This window comes from Saimiri boliviensis, chromosome 10 (assembly GCF_048565385.1).
Source record: "Saimiri boliviensis isolate mSaiBol1 chromosome 10, mSaiBol1.pri, whole genome shotgun sequence".
In the NCBI taxonomy this organism is placed as follows: Eukaryota; Metazoa; Chordata; class Mammalia; order Primates; family Cebidae; genus Saimiri; species Saimiri boliviensis.
In genome coordinates this window covers 69,131,910-69,153,271 of record NC_133458.1, presented here as the reverse complement: position 1 = coordinate 69,153,271, position 21,362 = coordinate 69,131,910, and the positions used below count along the sequence as shown (strand labels likewise).

The following is a 21,362-nucleotide window of genomic DNA, read 5'->3' as shown; positions in this document are numbered from 1 at the left end:
AGTTTAATACATGCCTAACCATGTACCTTTCTGCTCAACATGTTCAGGAAAATTCAGGAAGAATGAGGTAAGGTATGAATACTTAAAGCACTGAGGGATGTGGCTCTTTAGGAGCCTCTGATGCTCACAGACTCTGTTCTTTGGAAGACATGAGTCAGATCTCCCAGGGGTCCCACTGAGCAGTGTACCCTGAATGAGGCAGAGCATCAATATGAACATGGATTATTACAGGCTCCTGACTTAGCCAGTCAACTTCAAGTTCCAGAATGCTTTGATTTATGAGGAAGTTTGTATTTATAACAGAAAGAGAAATCATTCCCAAGAAAGTTCTTTTACAGGAAACTGGACACGATCCAGTTACTCAGAGAAAACAAAAGGGGCACACCAACTTCGAATGATTACTACACATATTAGTTACCTGAGAAATGAAAGCAAAAAGCTTCCTCCAGCTAAAATCTGCTCCCGAACACTGGAAGAAATCCACAGGTCTCAGGGTTATAGGAGATATGATAGTTCTATTCCCCTCCTTGATCAGGTGTGAAATCCTGTGACATGTAATACCTCTTTCCTCGTGAGATATGCCTGCGAACCACAGCTCTACATACCACGTTCATTCCTAACATTACGCCTGGTGATTTCTAAAGGACTTTTTTACAGATAACCTTGTCTTATGTGATCTTAATAGGATCCCTATCATCCTCATCTGAATAGATGGAGATACTGAGAAAAAGAGAGATTAAATGACTTGGCAAACATTACAAAGCTAGTATTTACGTTGATGAGTAAGGACTTTCCTTACTCATAGGGAGTATTTTTTTTTTTCTCCATAGGGAGAGGAGGCAGGGAAATTTTGGGCAGAAGAGGGTGGGTTTCTGGCAAGGGCCCCACCCTCAAGCCTGGAACGGTGGTTCAAAGTGAGAACTTGGATTCCTGTTTTCCCACTTAAATGTTACCTTTTCCAAAACTACTCATGGCCTGTTCTGCCCCCATCCTATGCCCATAAAATGCCCAGTCTCAGCCAGCAGGAGGAAGAGAAGCAGTTGGACATCAGAGACTATGGTGGGATGTCAGACAGAAGTGGCCTGACTTCAGAGGGACAGCTTGATAGTGTAAGTTCTGAGAGGAGTCTGGCTGGGAATGGCCAGACTTCAGGGGAAGATCACCTTCCCACCCTGTCCACTTTTCGGCTCCCTTTCTGTCTAAGAGCCACTTTGATTGGCAATAAAATCCCCTGCATGTACTATCTTCAAGTCATTCGTGCTACCTCATCCCTCCTGGACACCGGACAAGAACTCAGATGTGGATGCAAAAGTCTGTCACACTGACCCTCCACTGAGCTATTAACACTTAAGCCATTTGTGGATGGCAGAGCTAAAAGGGCACTGTAACACTTCCTCTGGGACTTCAGGGGTTTCAGACACCCCCACCTAGATGCTACTGTGGGGCCAATATGGAGTTCACTCTTGCTGGTGCCCAAAAGTCCTCATCATCCTTTCCAAGGCCCTTTGTCCAGACACAGCAGTGGCTGAAGAGAGAAGCTGTTAACATCTGTGTGATGAGTTTCTCTCTGTGGTTGCTTAGTGTCTTCTCTTCAGTAGATGCTCTCTGGTGTACATCAGGCTAAAGAATCCACAAAGTGTATAATCACTTCCAAAGGTCCATCCATACGCCTCTACCTCAAACTTACTTGTTTCCAATGTTACATTTTGCTCCCTCCATGCCTTCTCTGCTTAAGGTTTTATTTATATTCATGCTTCAGATTATTTCCCCCTCCATAAAAAATAATAGCCAACTACACTACTTGTAACTCTGCTGGCTGGAAGGCTTTCTCTTCACCATTTGTTGTCAGGGTAACTGATGAGTATGACTGTGATATGGCAACTGTCCATTATTACTTAGCACCAACATGTCAGACTGACCTATCTGGGAACCATATTTTACTTTCTACTTCTTCTCTCAGTTAGTCATGAGGAATTCCTATTATACCCTAAGTATAATTTGAAGGAGAGGCAATAGCACAACTAAGATAGGTGATGTGGAGTTCTGTGTCACCTCTATGTATTCACCTGCTGAGATATGAGCTGAATGTGCCATTCCAGCATTTGACAGATGGCTGTTGCACTTACTTGACATCATGACTCCTAAGATGTGATAATATCCAACTTGTGTTGGAAAACTCTAATCACATAATCACTTGTATTAGTTTGTTCTCACACTACTAATAAAGATAAACCAGAGACTGGCTAATTTATAAAGGAAAGAAGTTTAATTGACTCAAAGCTCAGCATGGCTGGGGAGGCCTCAGAAAACTTACCATCATGGTGGGAGAAGGAGAAAACATGTCCTTCTTCACATGGTGGCAGGAAGAATAAATGCTGAGTAAAAGTGGAGAAAGCCCCTCATAAAACCGTCAGCTCTCATGAGAACTCACTCACTGTCACAAGAGCAATATGAGGGTAACTGCCCTCATGATTAAATTACCTCCCACATCCCATGAGGATTATGGGAACTACAATTCAAGATGTGATTTGGGTGGGGACACAGCCAAACCATACCACTTGTTATCTCATGGTCAGACACTCAGTCTCTTCTACCACTCTTTCTTTTTTTTTTTTTTTTTTTTTTTTTGAGGCAGAGTTTCACTCTTGTTACCCAGGCTGGAGTGCAATGGCGCGATCTCGACTCACCGCAACCTCCGCCTCCTGGGTTCAGGCAATTCTCCTGCCTCAGCCTCCTGAGTAGCTGGGATTACAGGCACGTGCCACCACGCCCAGCTAATTTTTTGTATTTTTAGTAGAGACGGGGTTTCGCCATGTTGACCAGGATGGTCTCGATCTCTTGACCTCATGATCCACCCGCCTCAGCCTCCCAAAGTGCTGGGATTACAGGCGTGAGCCACCGCGCCCGGCCTTCTACCACTCTTTCAAACATCAACTTGGTTCTCTGCACAAGAGTCCTGCCGTTACTCCAGAATACTGGAGAATCTGCAATGTGTTTCACATTAGGCCTTCTTAGGGACTCTAAACAGCATTTTAATCCACAGTAAATACTTTCAGCATCATGGGATCTGCTGGGCCACATGGCCTGAATAGCAGAGCAGCTTACATCATGTTTTGAATCTTTTACAAAGCTCTTTATTTTTCTGGGCTCCACAGACCATAAGATCCCTAAAAACTTCATCTATGTGATAAACTCGCAGACTTGTGTGGTATATCTTCTAAACCTTTTGCATGTGTTTATCTTACTACAGAATTAGGAGTACTTGCCACTTCCTGCCGTCTAGTCCAATTAGCATGAGGTCATCAACATAGAGTACAGATAGGATGTTCAGTGGAATATCAACATGACCAAGGTCCTTGCAGACTATATTAACAGACTTAATATAGCCACAAAGTGCATGTATGAATATATACTGCTCTCCTTCCCATGTAGATGCAAACTGTTTTCGATTGTCATTAATGGACTTACTTTAAATTATGGATTTAAAGTAAGTCCATTAATGACATCAGTAGCTACATATTAAGTGATTGTGTTGATCTATTGCAATGAAGACACCAAATCTGGCAGAGCATCTGTGATTGGGATTACCACTTCATTAAGTTTATGGTATTCCACTGCCAATATGCTTAATTCATCTACTTTTGTTGGGGCAATACAGGTGATTTGAATGGAGATTTATTACAAGAACCATTGCTTTTTCCTTCTTTTTTTTTTTTTTTTTTGGTAATTCTCATTTCTGAAATTCTCAGGATGAAGAATTGCATCTGATTTACAGTCTTGACAGGAGAATATGGGAGCAATTCAGGAACTTCTACATGGCCCTTTCTATGGCAATGGCTCTCATTCTGTAAGTCATGGAATCAATGTGAGAGTTGGCAAGCTGATAAGAATATCACAATTGTGTACTTGAGGACTACAGCAATAACCATTGTGAGTTAGCAAATGCATTGGACCCACTTGTGAGATAGACTCACGCTAGAACTCTGTTTCTCTTCTTTCTGTAAACAACCCACTACTCTAACCAGAGGACTACAGTGGCGTTTTACATCCTAGGCATCAGGGTCAGCTTGTAACCTGTATATAACAGCCCTCAAAAGGTATAGGTAATCCTATACTTTTGCACACTGAGGCAAATGAGTGCATGTCCCTGTGGGGAAGGATTGGGAAATTATTTATCATATTTACTTGCTGTGACATTGCAGAGGCTTTCCTTAAGAGAAAGTTATCTTCAATCAATGGACTCTAGGTCTATAAAGTGGCTGCGATCTTCAAACTAACTGCAGTATCATAATTTTCTCACATGGTGGCTAACATCTGCTCTCCAGCTCTTTGTCTTTTTGATTATGCAAGTTTGGCTATACTTGTCATACTGTTTTGGCTGCCTGTGCATCTTATTCCTAGAAGTGAACTGTGACCTCATACAGGTAACCACAGACCCCTGGTCACTGTTCTGGCCTTGCTGCTTACTATTATTGTTTCCCTCTTGCTTCTTTATTTAAGTGATTCCCTTGGGACACTGTATTTCCAGAATGCACTCTCTAATGCAAGTCTCCATTTGTATGGAGCCCAGTTCTTGGGTGTATCTCCTATTCTCTTTTTTATTTCATTAATTTTTGTTTTTTCAGAGATGTGGTCTTGTTACGTTGTCCAGGCTTATCTCAAACTCTTGGCCTCAAGCAATCCTCCTGCCTCAGCCTCCCAAAGTGCTGGTATTGCAGGCATGAGCTCCTGCATCCAGCTGTACCTGCTACTTTCAAGCCTGGACCCCAGGGGTCCCAATCCAGACCCAAAGAGAGGGTTCTTGGATCTCGTGCAAGAAAGAATTCAGGGCAAGTCCACAGTGCAAAGTAAAAACAAGTTTATTAAGAAAGTACAGTGGTAAAAGGACAGCAACTCCATAGACAGAGCAGGACGTTCCCGAAAGAGGAGGAGCTCATCCACCCTCTAGGTACAATGCTTGTATATATGGGGAGATGTGTTTTGCTACAAGGGTTTGTGATAAAGAATTAATTTTCTTAATTAGTATATTTGACAGGAATTAATATGATTATCTTTAAAGCAAAATTAGAAATGCCTTTGTTCTCCAGATATCGGGTTATCTGGACACTCCCAAGTCTGGGTCTGCTTAGTAAACATTATTAATTTGTGCCCCTAACCATAAACATCTAGAGGCTAGGAATGCCCACCTTTCTGAGAATGCAGACTGGCAAGTCTCAGCCTCAAATTCCTAGTCCTCACTCAAAATGGAGTTGCTCTGGTTCAAACACCTCTGACATCATCAGGGTTGGTTTCTTCTGATGTCTCTCTCCTTGGCTTGTAGATGGCCATCTTTCCTTTGTGTCTTCGCATGGTCATCCCTCTGTGTCCCAATCTCCTCTTCTTACAAGGACATGGTCAGATTAAATTAGGTTCACTCTAAAGCCCTCATTTAACTTAATTACCTCCTGAAAGACCTTATCTCCAAATACAGTTACATTGGGAAGTACTGAGGACTTTAACATACGTAAAAGGAATTTAGACTGCACTGAGACATTTAGGTCTTTCTTCCAACTATTTCCATTCTCTTTGTCCTGCAGGTAGGTTTTTGGGTCTTTGGTTCTTTTTGTTTGTTATTTGTTTCCTTATTTCTTAAGTCTTATGACTTAAAAATCTGTCTGGTAAGCAGCTTCTCAGCAGTGATTCAAATTTATTGATATTTTTGGTAGTGTTATTGATTTAAAAATATTTTAGATCCTTCTAAACCCAAGAAAAAACAATGTTCTAAAACGAAACTGAAACTCTCTACCCTTCAACTTCTTCCTGCTTTTCTGTACAGGGTGTTCTGTTTCCCCGGTGCTCTGACACACCCACAGAAAGTCAGAGCGCTGGGAGAACAGAAAACTTCACAATTTCATGCCTTAGTTTTTTTAAAAAAGGATTGTTACAATCCTATGTCACCTAGCCATCAGAAGAGGAATGAGACAGCAAAAGTTCAAATGACTGTATCAAGCTTGATGAAGTTTTCAGGAAAATCCTGGTAAGTAAACTGAATCATTAAACCTTTATTTGTTATGCCTTTGGGGGGACAGCTATTTTTTTTAAAACTTCAGCTGTACTTTTTAAATAAATATATGTTTGTACATAAACCATTACTTATAAAACTGCTAATTAGAAACATCAATGGATTAAATACATGGCAATATATTTAACTGATAATAACTTTATAAGTCCTCTTCTAAAAAGAAACATACTATTAAGTGTAATTAGGATGGAGGGAGGGTTTCTGATTGTGACAGGCAGGCTTTGCAAAAGAGAATGGAGTAATGCTGCAAAAAGGGTCAGGAATTTAAGCACAGAAGATTCTAAAGGAACCTGTGATCTTGTAAAATTATGCAAAATTCTTTCTTCATAATGTAAGATGTTATTAAACGCTTTACATTTCATCAAAGGTAATACTTTGCAGAGGCTAAATACTCTTCTATTAAAGTATTTCATTTACATACATTTTATACAGCAACTTGGTTGAAAAGAAAAACAAAAAAAAATGGTAAGTGTCTTTCAGGAAAACGAAACTAACTTCCTTGTGTGGCCTCCCTTTGCCAGACTCTGGGAGGAGGGTGTGGGTGGCTCTCTTGGGCTACAGCTAAGATTCTGAAGTGTTTTTCTCCTACTTCAGTTCTAAGAATCCTGCAGAACTCCCCAGGGCATGGATATCTGGGGTGTTGCTGAGGGCCTCTCAAAGATGGGGTGGGCACCTGTGCTTGTCCCTGAGAGTTTGCTGGTTTGGTACCTGAACAGCAAAGGGAGAAAGCTGGAGTGTTGAGGATGGCAACCTGCAGCCCCTTTGTCAGTAATCAATGTAGCTAAAAAATATTTGCATTTACGATTGTTTCAAAACCGGACACTGAGGGCCCCTAAAAAGGCAAGTGTTATATCAAGGCAGTCACAAAATTTGTCCACACTAATAATCATGATAATTTTGATTGTTACTTAGTTCCAACAGCATATATCCAGATACTCTTAAATTGCACTGGCTATAATGAAATAAAAAATCTGGACTCTGTTTTTTCCATCTTTAGGATTTCAAGAGAGAGAGTGGCTGGTTAAATTACTGAAAGAGGACTCTGGCTTAAAGAAGGTATTACATCTCACCTGAGTGGATTGTGTCAGTGGAAAGCGGTAAGCCCCTTGTCAGAAGATGAGTTTTCCCAGCAGAGGCTGCAGGTGAAAACAGCAGAGGTCTTAAGACACTGGGGACTTGGAGTCAAAAGGGACCTACCTCCAGGGAGTAATGCTTTGTGAGAAATGGCCTCATTCAGCCCCTGTGAGTGACACAGTGCAAAGTTGGCAAGGTGTCTTATGAAAGTAGCGTACCTACAAAAACTGCAGGAGAAAACATGTTTGTTAATTTTCTTTTCCTTCTTGAAAAAACTTCCTTTTCATTCTTTTGTGACCAGATGATAGAAGCTGGAGTCAGTTCTGGCCTAAGAGTAGCTCAGTAAGAGATTTCCCCAGATTTCTATCTGGGCTTCCAGCCAAGTGAAGTAATTACCCTAAAAAAGTGAGGAAGTCCTTTGACTCACAGACATTGCTAGCTTGAGGGCTTTCAAATATTTATTACTTTTAACTACTCTAAGGAAATATATTATTCATTTAACAGATTTTTGTTAAGAATCTATTTGGTGCTAAGCAATGCAGGATAATGAAGAAAATATAAAGAAATTTGTTCTCATTAGAATGCATAGAATAATGGTGGGACAGAAAATAAACAAAATAAGTAGGTCAAAATATATAAAATATTTGCTTGTTGTAAGTCCTAAGTAGATAAAAGATAAAGCTAGAAGAGAGATAGGAAGTGTTGGGAGGTAGTATAAAGTTTTCAGTAGGCTGGCCAAACAGTGCCTGGCTGAGAAGGTGACATTTGACAAAAGATCTCAGGAAAGTGAGTGAGCCCTGCTGGTATCCAAGGACATTCCAGGAAGAGAAGGCAAGTGTAGTGGCTGCAAACAGGGACAGGGGCCTCCTGCAGGAAGCAATGAAGAGGTCAGGCGGCTGGGCCAGATTTGGGAGGGAAAAATAAAAGACGTAATATCAGAGGGTTAATGGGGTACCAGATTGTGTGAGGCCTTGTCAGATGGAAAGCTACAAGCAGGGGTGGACACAATATTGGTATGATGTTGTTAACATTTTAACAGGGTCACTCTGGCTGCCTTTTTTGAGAGGTCCCTGAAGGGATCAGTAACAGCAAGAGGGAACCTGGTGAGGGAGCTATTCCTGTAATCCAGGAGAGAGATGAGGATGGCTTAGACTAGGAGGTAGTGGTGACAGGTGGTCAAATGCTGGGCATATTTTGAAGATATAGCCCATAGGATTGGCTTTACATTGAACGTGGAATGCTGGAACAGAGATTAAGTATACCTGCCACATATTTTTGGAGGTTTATTTATTTTCTTAGAAGGATTTAAGTATACAAAGAGATACTACCTAGGAGAACGGTATTCTTTTTACTGTTCTTTCTGGTTTTCTGTATATTTGAACAGTTTCATAGCAGAAAGTTAGAGGGAGAATCTGTTCCATAAACATTTCCTAAGCAGAAATCTGGTCTATTGCATTTTAATTGGTTGCGATATTGTTGTTTTATGCAATACATTCTCAACAAGTATATCCTCTGGCAAACTGAACAAGGAACAAGTCTGTTCTACCTACAGCTCTGCTTCCTCATAGCTGCTTTCCGGAATGTGACTCTTGCAAATTCTCAAGAAAGGGGAACTAATTTAAGGGATCCACATCAAACAGCCTCATGAAGACTTATTTTATGTTTCTAATATAAAGATAGAAGTTTTCAGAAAAGTCCTAGTAAGTTTCTAATCATTAAAGTCTTGTTTAGTCAACTCTGTTTAAAAGCTGTCTTTAGCCGGACGCCGTGGCTCAAGCCTGTAATCCCAGCACTTTGGGAGGCCTCGAATCACGAGGTCAAGAGATCAAGACCATCCTGGTCAACATGGTGAAACCCCGTCTCTACTAAAAATACAAAACATTAGCTGGGCATGGTGGCGTGTGCCTGTAATCCCAGCTACTCAGGAGGTTGAGGCAGGAGAATTGCCTGAACCCAGGAGGCGGAGGTTGCGGTGAGTTGAGGTCGTGCCATTGCACTTCAGCCTGGGTAACAAGAGTGAAACTCCATCTCAAAAATAAATAAATAAAATAAAAAATAAAAGCTATCTTTAAAAATTAATTCTAAAAAGTAAAACAAAACTTTGAAAATGAATATACTTACAAGTGTGCATAAGCTGTTTCTTATGAGACCATTTTAAGAGGAATAAGAAATATCACTGCTTTTATGTAAGTATCACTAGATGTAACTTGTGCTGACTGCAGAATTTTTAAAAAAGAAACCTTCCAGCAAGCATGGGAAGGGTGCAGTATATTTCTAGAGTTGGAAGGCTCTGGGAGTGAGGCTAGAAAACCTGGGTAAAGAGTAGACCTGAAGATCAGGAATCCAAGCATATAAAACCGTGTAGAAAATTGTAGCCTTGTGCAGCTATGCCATCCTCTGTCCTATAAGTTACATTTAATTAAAGAATAAAGCCCTCCAAGGTTTAGCCTTCATTTCATGAAAGATTTTTTTTCACCACTAGCTTGTATAGAAACTGGGTAAAAATACCTAATTTGAACATGCACTTCGAGAAAATGAAACTATTAACTTTGTGGTTTCAGTTACACAGAGCGTTAGAGCAGGGGCGGGCCTGCTGGTCAGCTGCTGGGATTCTGAGCATCCTTTCCTAGAGGCACAGAAAGTGAAGAGGTGAGTGAGTCCAGTGAGGCCCAGCCTCCTAAAAAAGGGGGTGAGCACCAGAGCTTGCCCAGACCAGGCCAGTTTGATTCTTCCTACTTAGTCTCCACAAAGAGAAAAATAATAGTCCTTAGGCAGTAGATCCTGAAATTTAGTGTCTACAGGGAATTCATTCCAGGACCTGTGCAGATACCAAACCCCACACATACTCAAGTCCCTAATATAAAATGGCAAAGTATTTGCCTATAACCTATACACATCCTCCCATGTACTTTGAGTCATCTCTAGATTACTTATAATACCTAGTACAGTGTAATATTACGCAGTTGTTATACTGTATTGTTCAGAGAATAGTAACAATGAAAACAAGCCTGTACATGTTCAGTACAGATACAATTTTTTTCCAAATATTTTCAATCTGAAGTTGGTTGAATCCATGGATGTGGTATCCACTGATAGGGAGGGCCTAGTGTACAAATAAAGAGAACTCTGGGTTTCAAAATTATCTCAGAACAGAATGGAGGTAAGGTACAGCTCTTCTCCCCAGCTCCAACCAGAGCAGCGACACCCATGTTAAATACAGCAGTTTCAGGTGCATTTCTTTTGGAAAAACAGGACAAAAACAAGCAACAACCAAGACAACACTAGTTCTGGTCTGATTTTCCTATATTATAAGTGGGAAAACGGGCTCACTAAGAGGAGACAAAATTAATCACGACATCATTTTTCTGATCACAGTTCCTCCCCTTTTATACACAATATGTAGCTTCTTGCTAAACATGAACGTCATGTTTAAAACTATGCCAACAGCCTAGGATGTAATGTTGAAGTCACAGAAAGAGCCAAAAAGTTATGTCAAAGCATTATTAAAACCTTTTTGCCCAAATCATTGTCACCTGAATTAAATAACAGCTCCAACTAAATATAAATTATAAATCATATAAGATGCTTATAATTGACAGATGGCAAAATTAACATGAAAATAATATTAAATATATAATAGCTTCAAGTTGTTACATCTCTTCTCAGCTACCATCTAGGGGTGGGAAATGGTGGAATTCTTGCTAAAAAATATTTTGAGCTTTTTTTTTTGGAAATGAAGTCTTCTCGTCCCCCAGGCTGGAGCGCAGTGGCATGATCTCGGCTCACTGCAACCTCCATCTGCTGGATTCAAATCATTCTTTTGCCTCAGCCTCCCGAGGAGCTGGGATTACAAGCACCTGTTACCACGCTCAGCTAATTTTTGCATTTTTAGTAGAGACTGGGTTTTATCTCGAACTCCTGACCTCAGGTGATCTGCCCACCTCAGCCTCCCAAAGTGCTGGAATTACAGGCGTGAACCACTGCACTCAGCCAATATTTTGATGTTATGTGTTATCATACTAACATGTGATGTAGTAACACAAGAAAAGTGAAGAAAGCAGGTCAGTGGGTAGATGTGGTTTCAGGAGTTTGGAGAAACTCTCTTTGGACTGCTTCAGTTCTGATGGCTTAAACAAGAAGCAAGGTAATCATGGTGAGGAGGTGTTGTAGGTTTGATGAGAGAGGAGAGACAGTGAAATGATCATTTAGGAGAATAAGAGTCACTAAAGCAGAGAAATAGAGCATGGTAGCTGAGAGCATTAAGGTGAGCTCAGTTAGGGTAGAGAGTGCCATTGTCCAGCCATGTTCCAATCAGGGTGTGGAGGACCATTGTCCAGTCATGTTCCAGTCAAGGTGTGAAGGGTCATTGTCCAGCCATGTTCCAAGGTGTGAAGGGTCATCATCTAGCATGCTGCAGTCCGGGTATGGAGGACCATTGTTCAGCCATGCTCTGACAAGCTGTTATGGACTGAATGGTGGATATAAGTAGCATTGTAGTTTAACTAGTAAGTTGTACCACAGAGGAGAAATTAAGTGATGATGATGAATATTCAGAACAATAATAAGCCAGTAAAAGAGGGAAAGTGAAACATGAATGAAGTGAGGAAAAGTGAGACATTAGTAGAATCCATGGATCGAAGGTGTTGATGTTAAAGAAATATTTACTAGTGTTTGAGTACTAAAGGCAGTGAGCCTGAGGGGCAGGAGATGGTGGGGACAGGGAAGTGTTTGAAACAGAGAGGATAGAGGGCTTGTAGTTCTCAGTAACTGCATTTGTTGGATAGGGCTGCCATAATAAAGTAGCAGAGAGTCACTTCAACAACAGAAATGTATTATCTCAGAATCCTGGAGACTAGAAGTGCAAGATCAAGGTGTTGGCAGGGTGGGTTCCTTCTGAGGGTTACAGGGGAGAATTTCTTCCATGCCTTTCACAGTAGCATGCTGGCAATCTTTGGTGATTCTTGGCTTGTAGAAACATCACACTGATCTCTGCTTTTGTCTTCATGCTGTTCTCCCTTTGTGTAAGCAAGCCTCTGTGCCCATGTTCCCTTTTTACAAAAACATCATTCATATTGGATTAGGGTCCACTCTAATAATTTCACATCTACAACAATCCTGTCTCCAAATAAAGTCACATTCTGAGGTTAGGAATTCAGAGCATGAATTTTGGGGTGATGGAATTCAACCCATAATAGTAATGATAATGTCAAGGATGTGACCACGGGAATAGAAATGGGTTGATATCAAGATAAAAGTCGATCGAGTAAGAGGCCAATGTATTGGAAAGATAAATGACGTATCTATTGAGCTAGCAATAATTAGAACAGAAATAGTATCTGAGGACATGAGTGTTGTCTTCCCTGCAGCTTCCCACATTTTAATACAAAATATTAAAATGACTAAAAATGTATAAAAAGTAAGTATTCAGCAAATTTTCAAAGTATGAAATATCTTAAGACTAAGGTTTAAAATACTATGGTAGTTATCTCATATGTAATGACATCAAAAAAGTTTTTATTAGAAATTTGTTTATTAATTACTGCTTATACTATTGGTTTTACATAATGCTTGTAAGCAGGTGAGGCAGGGCCCCTCCCTCGGTCTTACCTGAGATGACACTTAGGGCCTCTTTGGGGGAGATGGGAGGATCAGGGATGACCCTACCAGGCTCTCAGGCTCCCTCTGCCCAGAGTACTGCATGGGAGGGCCAGTGAGTGACCTGGCTCTGGGTGCAGGAGTAGGAACTACCCGTGTCTGGAACAGCACCTTGTTATACCCCTTGGACCCACTAGAGGAGCCTTTGGCAAGTCCACCAAAAGGTGGAGCAATAGGTAGACCAATAGGTAAACCATTTCTTACTCCCTAATCTGTCGCCAAGGCTTTCTCCCTCACTTGCCTCCCACATGACCCCAGCAGTTCCCTTAACTTCACCTGCCCAATGTTATCACTGTCTTCCCTCTCACATATCCCAGGCCCAGACCCCTTCTTGTGTCTAACAAAAAGCACTACCACACTTTGTCAGCATAAACTTTTTTGAGTGTGTGTGTGTGTGTGACTTATTTTATTTTTTTATCTTCTTTAATAGATGATAAGTATGAAAGAACTTCACATCTGTTTTGATTATCACTGTTTTTTCTGAGCATGATGCCTGGTACGTAATAGGTACTCATTAAATATGTGCTAAATGAATGAACAGATGACATTATTTAAGATAAATAACAGTTATCTCTAGTTACAATATATGGGCTAATTCTTGTGGGACCCCTAAGACCTACAAGTGACTTCTGTATACACTACAGATGAACAGAATTGATCATCTAAAATATATTTATAGCATTCATTGTGCCGGTTGCTCATAGTTCTGCTAATTGGCTCAGACTAGTTGTGACCCACAGACTGAAGCCAGAGTAAGAGAATTCAAGGCTCTAAAACAACGAGGAACAGTTTTATCAAGGCAAGTGGAGCTGCTATACTCAGTGGTTGCATGCCTATAGATGACATAAATCATTCTGGTACAAATATGGTATTCACACCATAAGTGGGTAGTTCAAGTTTTCTCTGCGGCCAATCACAGGGCTGCAAGCTGAAGCCCCAGTTTAGCTTATTCTTTATGCATAACTTCAAGGTGAACTTTTTCAAGAAGCTCCAAGCACAGATGTTTAAAATTTGCAGTTTGGCTAGACTTTGTGATTGGCTGTGTATTAATTTTTTTTTTAAAACTTATAGCATTCATTAGGTTTAAGGAACTTGAAAATTACAAATCAAATCATTTAAAACAGCGGTCCCCAATCTTTCTGGAACTAGGACGGTTTCACAGAAGACAATTTTTCCACAGGGCAGTGGGGAATGGTTTTGAGTTGATTCAAGGGCATTACATTTTGTGTGCACTTTATTTCTATTATTACTACATTATAACATATAATGAAATTATTATACAACTCCCCATAATATAGACTAGTAGGAGCCCTGAGCTTGTTTTCCTGCAACTAGATGGTCACATCTAGGGTGATGGGACATGGTGATTGATCACTGATCATCAGGAATTCAATTCTGATAAGGAGTGTGCAGCCTAGATCTCTCAAATGCACAGTTCACAACAGGGTTTGCACTCCTATGAGAAACTAATGCTGCCACTGATCTGACAGGATGTGGTGCTCAGGCAGTAATGCAAGCTTTGGGAAGTGACTGTAAATACAGATGAAGGAAGCTCTGCCAGCTCACCCACCATTCTCCTGCTGCTGTGCAGCCCAGTTTCTAATAGGCTAGGGACAGGCACTGGTCCATGTCATGGGCTTTGGGGACCCCTGGTTTAAAATGCTTGTATTTTCTCCCTTTATAGTTTATTCTAGTGTTTTTGTTTTGTTTGATACTTCATGTTTTTTTGTCTGTCCTTAAAAAATTCTCACTTTCTGGTTTTTCTGCTTACTTAGACCAATTCATTTATTTATCTTTTAAATTCTGATTCAGTTGGTCTAAGTGGGGCCTGAGAATTTACATTTCTAGCCAGCTTCTAAGTGATTCTGCTGGTCTGGAGACCACACGTTGGGAACCACTGCTGTTGGTCTTGTCTGCACAATATATTCAGCAAGACAAACTTTTAAACTAATGCCTGAAAACACCACCCTCACCCCTCAACAACTAACACAGTCTCAGATGTGGAACGCCAAGTGATTCTAATGTATAACTGAGGTTGAGAACCCCTGTTCTAGGAGTCGAAAATAGGCAGCTCTTGCCATTCATCAAAGTACATAATTGTAGGATCGTCTTTATTAGCCTCATATCAATAATTTAGGTGAAAAAGGCTCTAACAAAATTAAAAACTCATACTGTTTTCCCTATCTAGTTTCAGTGGGTCCAGCTTGAACTACAGTCAGTCTCTTTGGGTACCTTCTGAGAGCACAAGAATCAGCCAACCAAATCAATTATCTTGACATTTTGCTACCAGGTTCCCCCACCCCTAGACTTGTGGCCTAACAGCTTGAGTTCCAAAAGAAAACAGATGATTATTTAATCAACTGCTTTGTTACCCTGCAACAAAGATAGCCATCTGTGGATCCCTGTTTCTCAACCCACCTCTACCTATTCAGTTTCATTATTTTAAAGTTTGTTTGCAATATTCCTGTATGCTATGAGAACCAATTTCTATGTTACTTATGATTCTGTTTTTAAGTTACAAAAACTCAACTTTCACCATGTTAAGCTAAAAGGGAGAATTATCATAAGGATAAAAGTTGTTTCACCTAGTTAGCAGCTACAGCTTATTTCGTAATTACAATTAGAGTCATCTAAGAAACAAGGATATGAATTAGGATGGTAAAACAGCTAAAGTTAGTATCAAGCAGTTTTAAGAGTCAGCCCTGAGCAATATTATGCATATCTATCTATCTATCTATCTATACATATGTATCTTCTGTATGAGAATGTATACATAATTGACTATATGATTTCAATAATAAAGTATAATTCTAAAATACTTATTATGTTACTTTTTCTAAGGAAGAAGTTGAAGTTTTGATATGAGCAAACAAGTAACTCTACCTGAAATGATTAAAGACTGGACCAAAGAGCATGTGAAAAAGTGGGTAACTGAAGACCTTAAGATTGATGAGAAATATGGGCAAATTCTGCTCAATGAAGAAGTGACAGGATTAGTCCTGCAGGAATTAACTGAGAAGGACCTTATAGAGATGGGGCTACCACGAGGTCCAGCACTTTTGATAAAACGGTCATATAGCAAATTGAATAATATGTCCCCTGAAAGTGACAATCATGATCCTGGACAATTAAATCATTCAGAATCTTCCAAAACAGAACACCATAAAAAGCCAAAACAGACCAAAAAGAAAGAAAAAAATTCAATGTCATCCAGTATTGATTATGATCCCGGAAAGATCAGAGATATCAAAGAACAAGAATCGATTCTTATGAAAGAAAACGTGTTCGATGAAGTAGTAAATGCCAAAGACAAGAAAAAGGATAAGCTAAAACCTGAACAATTGACTTGCATGCCATATCCTTTTGATCAGTTCCATGACAGCCAACGCTACATAGAACATTATACCCTACAACCTGAAACAGGACCACTCAATCTCATTGACCCAATACATGAGTTCAAAGCTCTCACCGACACAGAAAGAGCCACAGAAGAGGACATTAAGATGAAATTTAGCAACGAAGTCTTCCGATTTGCATCAGCTTGTATGAATTCACGCACCAATGGCACCATCCATTTTGGAGTCAAGGACAAACCCCATGGAGAAATTGTTGGTGTGAACATCACCAGTAAGGATGTCTTCATTGACCACTTCAATCTAATGATCAAAAAGTATTTTGAAGAAAGTGAGATCAATGAAGCCAAGAAGTGTATTCGGGAGCCAAGGTTTGTGGAAGTCCTTCTGCAGAACAATACACCATGTGACAGGTTTGTCATTGAAGTCGATATTATTCCAAAACACTCTGTATGTAAAGATAAGTATTTCTATATTCAGATGCAAAGTTGTACAGATAAAATATGGAAACAAAACCAAAATCCTTCACTGTTTGTAAGAGAAGGGGCTAGCTCTAGGGATATCCTGGCCAATCCCAACAAACGGGATGTAGATTTCAAAGCATTTTTACAAAAATTAGAGTCACTGGTAGCATCTAGGAAAGAGGCTGAAGAAGAGCACAGAATGAAGGCAATGAAGAAGGAGAGTGAAGGACTAAAGCTGGTTAAACTTCTCATAGGAAACCGAGACTCACTAGATAATTCATACTATGACTGGTACATTCTTGTAATAAATAAATGCCATCCAAACCAAATCAAGCACTTAGATTTTTTAAAGGAAATTAAATGGTTTGCTGTGTTGGAGTTTGATCCTGAATCTCGGATCAAGGGAGTGGTCAAAGCTTACAATGAAAGCCGAGTGGCAAACCTTCACTTTCCAAATCAGTATGAAGACAAGACAACGAACATGAGGGAGAAGATTTCTGCTCTCAATCTTTACCAGCAGCCCAGCTGGATTTTCTGCAATGGCAGATCAGATTTGAAAAGCGAGACATACAAACCTCTAGAACCACATTTATGGCAGAGAGAAAGAGCTTCAGAAGTCAGGAAACTGATTTTGTTCCTCACAGATGAAAATATAATGACAAGAGGAAAATTTTTGGTAGTGTTTCTATTACTCTCTACAGTGGAAAGCCCAGTAGATCCACTCATTGAAACTTTCTGGGCTTTCTATCAAGCTCTCAAAGGAATGGAAAATATGTTGTGTATCTCTGTAAGCTCACATATTTACCAACGATGGAAGGATCTATTACAAACAAGAATGAATATAGAAGATGAATTAACAAACCACAGTATTTCCACTTTAAATATAGAATTGGTAAATAGCACTATCCTTAAACTAAAATCAGTGACTCAGTCATCAAGAAGGTTTTTGCCCGCCCATGGATCTTCTTCAGTTATCCTAGAGAAAAAGGAAGAGGATGTCTTGACTGCACTGGAAATCCTCTGTGAAAATGAGTGTAGAGACACAGACATAGAGAAAGACGAATCTAAATTCCTGGAGTTTAGGAAATCTAAAGAAGAACACTTTTATCGAGGTGGCAAAGTATCATGGTGGAACTTCTATTTTTCTTCTGAAAACTATTCTTCAGATTTTGTGAAAAGGGACAGTTACGAAGACCTTAAAGATTTGATACAATGCCTGGCAGAGTCTCCTAAACCAATATTTGCAAAAATCATTAATCTTTATCATCATCCAGGCTGTGGGGGTACCACACTGGCTATGCATGTTCTCTGGGACTTAAAGAAAAAGTTCAGATGTGCTGTGTTAAAAAACAAAACAACTGATTTTGCAGAAATTGGAGAGCAAGTGACCAATCTGGTCACCTATAAGGCAAAGAGCCATCCTGTGCTCCTCCTTGTGGATGATTTTGAAGAACAAGAAAATGTCTACATTCTACAAAATGTGATCCATTCAAATTTAGCAGAAAAGGATTTGCGATATGAAAATACGCTGGTAATTATTTTAAATTGCATGAGATCCCGGAATCTAGATGAAAGTGCAAAATCGGCAGACAGTATTGCACTAAATTATCAACTTTCTTCCAAGGAACGAAGAGCTTTTGGGGCCAAACTGAAGGAAATTGAAAAGCAGCACAAGAATTGTGAAAACTTTTATTCCTTCATGATCATGAAAAGCAATTTTGATGAAACATATATAGAAAATGTAGTCAGGAATATCCTGAAAGGACAGGATGTTGACAGCAAGGAAGTACAACTCATTTCCTTCCTAGCTTTACTCAACTCTTATGTTACTGATTCTACAATTTCAGTTTCACAGTGTGAAATATTTTTGGGAATCATATACACTAGTACACCCTGGGAACCTGAAAGCCTGGAAGACAAGATGGGAACTTATTCTACACTTCTAATAAAAACGGAAGTATCAGAATATGGGAGATACACAGGTGTGCGTATCATTCACCCTCTGATTGCTGTGTACTGTCTAAAAGAACTGGAAAGAAGCTATCACTTGGATAAATGTCAAATTGCATTGAAGATATTAGAAGAGAATTTATTCTATGATTCTGGAATAGGAAGAGACAAATTTCAACATGATGTTCAAACTCTTCTGGTTACAAGACAGCGCAGGGAGTATGGAGATGAAACAGACACGTTGTTTTCCCCATTAATGGAAGCTTTACAGAACAAAGACATTGAAAAGGTCTTGAGTGCAGGAAGTAGACGATTCCCACAAAATGCATTCATTTGTCAAGCCTTAGCAAGACATTTCTACATTAAAGAGAAGGACTTTAACACTGCTCTGGACTGGGCATGTCAAGCCAAAATGAAAGCACCTAAAAATTCCTATATTTCAGATACACTTGGTCAAGTCTACAAAAGTGAAATCAAATGGTGGTTGGATGAGAACAAAAACTGTAGGAACATTACTGTTAACGACCTAACACATCTCCTAGAAGCTGCCGAAAAGGCCTCAAGAGCTTTCAAAGAATCCCAACAGCAAACTGATAGTAAAAACTGTGAAACTGAGACCTGGTCACCACAGAAGTCCCAGAGACGATATGACATGTATAATACCGCTTGTTTCTTGGGTGAAATAGAAGTTGGTCTTTACACTATCCAGATTCTTCAGCTCACTCCCTTTTTCCACAAAGAAAATGAATTATCCAAAAACCTCATGGTGCAATTTTTATCAGGAAAGTGGACCATTCCTCCTGATCCCAAAAATGAATATTATTTGGCTCTTAGCAAATTCACATCTCACCTAAAACATTTACAATTGGATCTGAAACGGTGCTTTGACTTTTTTATTGATTATATGGTTCTTCTGAAAATGAGGTATGCCCAAAAAGAAATTGTGGAAGTCATGTTAAGCAAGAAAGTCAGTCGTTGTTTCAGGAAATACACAGAACTTTTCTGCCATTTGGATTCAGATGTATTACATAAAGGGAGTCAATTGCTCCAGGAGGAGAATTGCAGGAAAAAGCTAGAAGCTCTGAGAGCAGATAGGTTTGCTGGACTCTTGGAATATCTTAATCCAAAATACAAAGATGCCGCAAACATCATGGAAATTATAGTGAATGAATATGCCCTCCTACTGCACCAAAACTCAAAAAAGTGCATGACAAATGAGAAACAAAATTCCATTTTGGCCAACATTATTCTCAGTTGCCTAAAGCCCAACTCCAAGTCCATTCAACCACTTAATATGCTAAAAAAACAACTCCGAGAGGTCTTGCAATTTGTAGGACTGAGTCATCAATATCCAAACCCTTATTTCTTGGCCTGCCTCCTGTTCTGGCCAGAAAATCAAGAGCTAGATCAGGATTCCAAACTAATAGAAAAGTACGTTTCATCCTTAAATAGATCCTTCAGGGGACAGTACAAGCGCATGTGCAGATCCAAGCAGGCAAGCACACTTTTCTATCTGGGCAAAAGGAAGGGTCTCAACAGTATTGTTCGCAAGGCTGAAATAGAGCAGTACTTTGATAAGGTACAGAATACAAATTCCCTCTGGCAGAGTGGGGATGTGTGGAAAAAACATGAAGTCAAAGACCTCCTGCGTCGTCTAATTGGTCAGGCTGAAGGCAAGCTAGTCTCTATAGAATATGGAACAGAGGAAAAAATTAAAATACCAGTAATATCTGTTTATTCAGGTCCACTCAGACGTGGTAGGAACATAGAAAGAGTGTCCTTCTACCTAGGATTTTCCATTGAAGGCCCTCTGGCATATGATATACAAGTAATTTAAGAAGATACATCACCTGTAGTTCAAATATGTTTATTTATATCTTTATGATTTTATTTCCTCTTTCTATTCTCATGGCACTTTCATGACATTATTGGCTTACCTCTAATCATAGATTTTGCTTTTGCCTCCCTGAATGAATTCTAAGCCTTTTTAAGATACGAAATGGGCCTACACGCAAAACTTGGCATACAGGAGAGTCAATTATTTAATGTTTTAAATATGCATTTTCAGACTCAAATAATTAATATGTTTCTTTGGTATCCACTAGTCACATTATAACTGATTATTGGTCAATAAAATCTGTGTTAAATTCAATTGCTTTTATATGTTTTCTGAATTATTTCTTCACTGTGACAGCAAAGATTTAAATAAGGTGAATGTAAAAGAGAAAGCTTACTGAACTCAAACCCACAGATCCACACGAGTTTCACTTAACCTGGTGTCAATAGAAACTTATGTGGAAGGTAACCTCCACATAACCCCCTACCAGCGCTCGCTGTCTGTCTCTCTTTCTCTCTCTCTCTGTCTCTCTTTCTCTCTCTCTCTGTCTCTCTCTCTCTCTCTCTCTCACACACACACACACACATACTCCTTGTATCCCTTGCCCTTCTCCCAACTCATTGCTTCAGCAGAGAGAAGAGTTCAAAAATAATCATAAACTTGAACTCTCTCCATTCTCTTCTTCCCATTCACAGATGAACGTCTTCCTTTAGCCATTCTTGTCGCCTGTCAGTACAGCCTTATCTCCACCTGTTCCTTAGATCTCATCTCCCCTGGCTTTTTTTCCCCCACTCATTACCCTCTTTGTTCCCATTACTTTTCAACCTGTGCTATAAACATGCTGTTCTCTCTGCTGAGATTGCCCTATGTCTATGTAACATTCTCTTTCCTTCTGTTCTGATTTGTCGTTCACAGCTGAGTTCAAGAGTCACCTCCACTGGGAAGTCGTCCATGACCACCATCATCTC

The 21,362-nt window shown here is 39.8% G+C and overlaps 1 protein-coding gene across 6 annotated transcripts; it reads left to right on the top strand.

Moving 5' to 3' along the window:
* The first annotated feature begins 5,829 nt into the window (after positions 1 to 5,829).
* Positions 5,830 to 20,709, top strand: SAMD9L (sterile alpha motif domain containing 9 like). Of its 6 annotated transcripts, none has more exons than XM_074379440.1 (5): positions 5,830 to 6,016; positions 7,059 to 7,158; positions 9,697 to 9,784; positions 13,221 to 13,286; positions 15,636 to 20,709. In XM_074379440.1, exon 5 carries the CDS (start codon positions 15,652 to 15,654, stop codon positions 20,392 to 20,394), a length of 4,743 nt encoding a protein of 1,580 aa, XP_074235541.1. In that variant the 5' UTR covers positions 5,830 to 6,016; positions 7,059 to 7,158; positions 9,697 to 9,784; positions 13,221 to 13,286; positions 15,636 to 15,651; the 3' UTR covers positions 20,395 to 20,709. The 6 variants fall into 6 exon arrangements, with proteins under 6 accessions (XP_074235541.1, XP_074235540.1, XP_039328982.2 ...); XM_074379439.1 differs by having other exon boundaries at positions 5,831 to 6,016; positions 15,632 to 20,709; XM_039473048.2 differs by lacking the exon at positions 9,697 to 9,784 and having other exon boundaries at positions 5,831 to 6,016.
* The last annotated feature ends 653 nt before the right edge of the window (positions 20,710 to 21,362 follow it).

Coding starts and splice junctions, on each gene's coding strand:
- SAMD9L (XM_074379440.1), top strand. CDS start 15,652: ATGAGCAAACAAGTAACTCTACCTGAAATGATTAAAGACTGGACCAAA.